Raw genomic sequence first — 4,123 nt, forward strand, 5'->3', positions numbered from 1 at the left:
CTATGCAGGTTATAAACAAAGAATCATCTGCGCTTATACGCAAACTTATTGACAGTGTTTTGAGAAATATTCGTGCGCTTAAAACCTTAGGTGAACCTACTGACATGTGGGATATTTTAATAGTTTACATAATGGTTTCTAAATTAGACGCGTCGACAGAACGCGAATGGGAACTTCATAAAAGCGACATTCAGAAGTCAGAGTCAAATTTTAAGATAACATTATCGCATCTAATTAAATTTCTAAGAGACAAAGCCGACGTGTTGGAGACAATAAACGTATCTCACACTAAACCTGCGCCTGACACTAACACTAAAAAACAACCATCAAACTCACACAGTTACTCTTATTTATCCACACAAAACTACGAAAATAGGCAGTCAAATTCGAATAAGCGATCGCGTCCTTGTAGCATATGCAACGCAAATCATGGACTTTATTCATGTAGTGCGTTTTTAAAATTATCTACACAAGATAAAATAAAGTTTTTAAGTAACAAAAAACTTTGTCAAAATTGTTTACGCGCAAATCATTCAGTCAAAGACTGTTGGTTAGGTCCCTGTAAGAAGTGTAATAAAAAACACAATAGTCTAATTCACCGTGATGACAATAGTGACGACGCCAGCGCAACCGTATCATCATCGCCGGCGCCGCAGCTTGAGTCGAGCCCACACACTGGCGGCACCGCTTCACTACACTCGCACACGTATCACGGTGACATTACCACATCAGCACATCCAACACTACCTACTGTGTTGTTGTCAACGGCATTAGTCGAAATCGCAGACAGCAACAAAAAATATCACACAATTCGTGCACTTCTCGATAACGGAAGTCAGCATTGCTTTATCTCGCAGTCATTATGTAATCGCTTAAACATTCCATTGATACAGTCCTCCATTAAAATCACAGGTGTGGGTAACTCCATAACCCAGTCCACCCAATCATGCGATGTTCAGATGCGAGCTAAAACGAATAATAATTATAATACGCGCTTAACTTGTATAGTTTTACCTCGTATCACTGCTCAGATACCATCATTAACACATACACACATCAACAAAATACAAATTCCACACAACATCACGCTAGCTGATCCAGATTTTCATTCACCCTCTGATATAGACTTATTAATCGGTGCAGATAAGTTTTGGGAACTTTTAAACGACGGATTAATTCGCTTAAAACATGGTCCGTATTTACAAAACACTAAACTCGATGGATTATTTCTGGCTCATTTTGTAATAAGAACTATTCAAATTCAACGAATAAAGTTCATTATAATAAATCACAAAACATAGACACAATTAAAAAACTTTTGGGAGCTGGAAGAAATTCATCCAATTCATAACAAATATACAAAAGAGGAACGCGCATGCGAAACTTTATTCGAAACCACAACAAAACGCGACGATTCGGGTCGTTTTTCCGTGCGCATTCCTTTACAAGAATCAGCTGATGCGCTCGGCGGTACATTCATTATCGCTGAGAACCGAATCCATGCACTCGAGCGCAAGCTAGAACGTAGTGCGGCTAACTATAAGCCAATGCATATCGATTTCGTGAATGACTACATAAGCAGACTTACTTTAATTACTTTACTTTATATTACTTTAATACACAACGCCACATTATTTTCTACCACACCACGGTGTGTTACGAGAACACAGTACGACTACTAAGCTTCGTGGTGTATTTGATGCGAATGTCAAATCAAGCTCAGGTAAGTCGTTTAATAATATACAACCCGACCAACAAGACTATACGCTAAAATATTTCAATCCTTCAGATTGACGTTTTCTAAAATTTATTTTTGAACTTATTCGACCATTGTTATGGGTTGGCTTCGTATGTCACCTAGATCATTAAAAACACATACAACCAGAATCTACAATGATCTATCAGAATTAAAATCTGACGCGATGGCAATGGTCCGTCAGTCAGACGCAGTCATTTATTGAATTTGAACGTTTTTCATCATATAATCGATTACGGCGTGCTATTGCGTATATGTTAAGATTTGTTCATAGCATTTGTACAAAATCAAAATCACAGCGGAAGTCCGGCGCGCTTTTGGCGGATGAATTAGACAATGCGACTAAGGTTTTAGCACGAGTGGTTCAACAACAATCGTTCCCGGTCATGTATGATGCACTAGTAAACAACTTACCTCTGAAACCTACGCGTAATATATCAGGCTTAAACATATTTTTGGACAGTGATAAAATCATAAGGGTTGGAGGCAGATTAAGTAATTCAGAGACTTTCTCATTTGACAAAAAACATCCCATACTATTGTGCGCTAAACACCGCTTCACGCGCCTTATGTTTCAGCATGAACATAAACAGCTACTCCACGCGGGGCCCCAGCTACTACTGGCTTCAATCCGCGACAGCTGGTGGCCGCTGAGAGGTCGCGATCTCGCTCGTAACACCGTACATACCTGTGTTATCTGTACGCGCATAACTGGAAAACCTTTTTCAATTCAAATGGGTAACTTACCAAAAGAGAGACTTGAAATAGAACCGTGGGGGTCAGGTTTTCCATTTTTTAGATGTGGAGTAGATTATGCGGGGCCAATGTTTATACTCAACCGCAAAGGAAGAGGTGCTAAATTAGAAAAATGTTACATTATTTTAATCGTTTGTTTTCTCACTCGCTCGGTATATTTGGATTTGGTCACATCATTAACGACTCAAGCATACATACTTGCACTTAAAAGGTTCATTTCTAGACGTGGGAAACCATTTCAAATTTTCTCGGACAATGCTAAAACTTTTGTAGGTGCTATGAAGGAATTTTCACAATTCTTGACAGAAAATTCCGAGGAAATTGTCTCGCTAGCAGCCAACGACAACATTAATTTGTCTTTTATACCGCCTTATTCGCCTCATTTTGGTGGTTTATGGGAGGCGGGAGTGAAGTCTTGTAAGCATCACCTACGACGAGTTGTAGGTAATTCACACTTAACGTACGAGGAATTCAGCACGGTATTGGCACAGATAGAAGCCGTCCTGAATTCCCGTCCTATACACCCAATGTCCGCAGATCCAAACGATCTTCGTCCACTCAGCCCTGGTCATTTCCTCATTGGCCGACCGTTGACCGCACCAGCCTGCAGCGACCTCACGGCGACGGCATCACACCGACTGACGCGCTACGATCGAGTGGAACAAATCGACAACAATTTTGGCAGAGGTGGTCTAAGGAGTACATATCCGAATTGCAGACGAGTACTAAATGGAAAACGGACAAGGAAGACATCGTACCGAACACCTTGGTTCTTATCAAAGAAGACAACCTGCCGCCACTCAAATGGCGTCTTGGACGAGTGCAGCAAACATTTCCTGGCAATGACGGCATATCCCGAGTAGCTAACCTCAAAACGGCGACTGGGATTATACAACGGGCATACTCAAAAATCTGCCCACTCTTACATAACGCAGAGGACTACAACGAGAGTATCACAACACACATGTCGTAACCAGCATCCTGTTTTTACTTCATTGGAAGCTGGAGCTTCCAAGGCGGGGGCCATATGTTTACGCATCAACTCCTCTTTCGCGAAGTCGGGAAAGACGAAGGCAGCGCGGCGCGGGAGGGGGCGGCAAACCGGCGGACCGGCGAGCTCCGCAACGCGTAGAACACACACAACCACCTTCACTTCTGAACGGGACTCAACAGCTACAAGACGCGCAATATTATTTACAATATTATTTTGCATTAAACCCAAAAAGAATTCAATAGTATTTGTAATTTAACGGCAGACTTCACAAACCACCTAAGAAACAAAACACAAAGGAAATACAGTCTGAGAACTCAAAATCAAGAACAGGCTGGAACATTTTAAATTTTTTTTCAAGCGCTGGCATTAATGCGAGCCGCCTTGTTTTACTATAGCCTAGCAGAATTTTTTCAGAGATTTCACTTGAATGCTGTAAATGTAAAAATATGAATAAATTTTGACGATACTATCGAAATCTACAGGAAGACAATCTGAAACCGTTTTTATCGCGTTGTGGACTATGTGGGCTCCACATCCAATCCCAATGAGTTGTCTTCCCGAGTGATAGGTTCAATTTTACGTAAACATTATTACTTCCTTTTCTACTTTTTTCCTCC

At 41.0% G+C, this 4,123-nt stretch overlaps 1 protein-coding gene across 1 annotated transcript; it reads left to right on the top strand.

The window, feature by feature from the left end:
• Window positions 1-434: 434 nt before the first annotated feature.
• On the top strand, window positions 435-3,698 carry LOC114252291 (uncharacterized). The gene is made up of 2 exons (XM_089739626.1): window positions 435-2,001; window positions 2,092-3,698. Exon 2 carries the CDS (start codon window positions 2,143-2,145, stop codon window positions 3,373-3,375), a length of 1,233 nt encoding a protein of 410 aa, XP_089595752.1. The 5' UTR covers window positions 435-2,001; window positions 2,092-2,142; the 3' UTR covers window positions 3,376-3,698.
• The last annotated feature ends 425 nt before the right edge of the window (window positions 3,699-4,123 follow it).

This window comes from Bombyx mandarina, chromosome A1 (assembly GCF_030267445.1).
Source record: "Bombyx mandarina strain Sakado chromosome A1, ASM3026744v2".
NCBI lineage: Eukaryota > Metazoa > Arthropoda > Insecta > Lepidoptera > Bombycidae > Bombyx > Bombyx mandarina.

Coding starts and splice junctions, on each gene's coding strand:
- LOC114252291 (XM_089739626.1), top strand. CDS start 2,143: ATGTATGATGCACTAGTAAACAACTTACCTCTGAAACCTACGCGTAAT.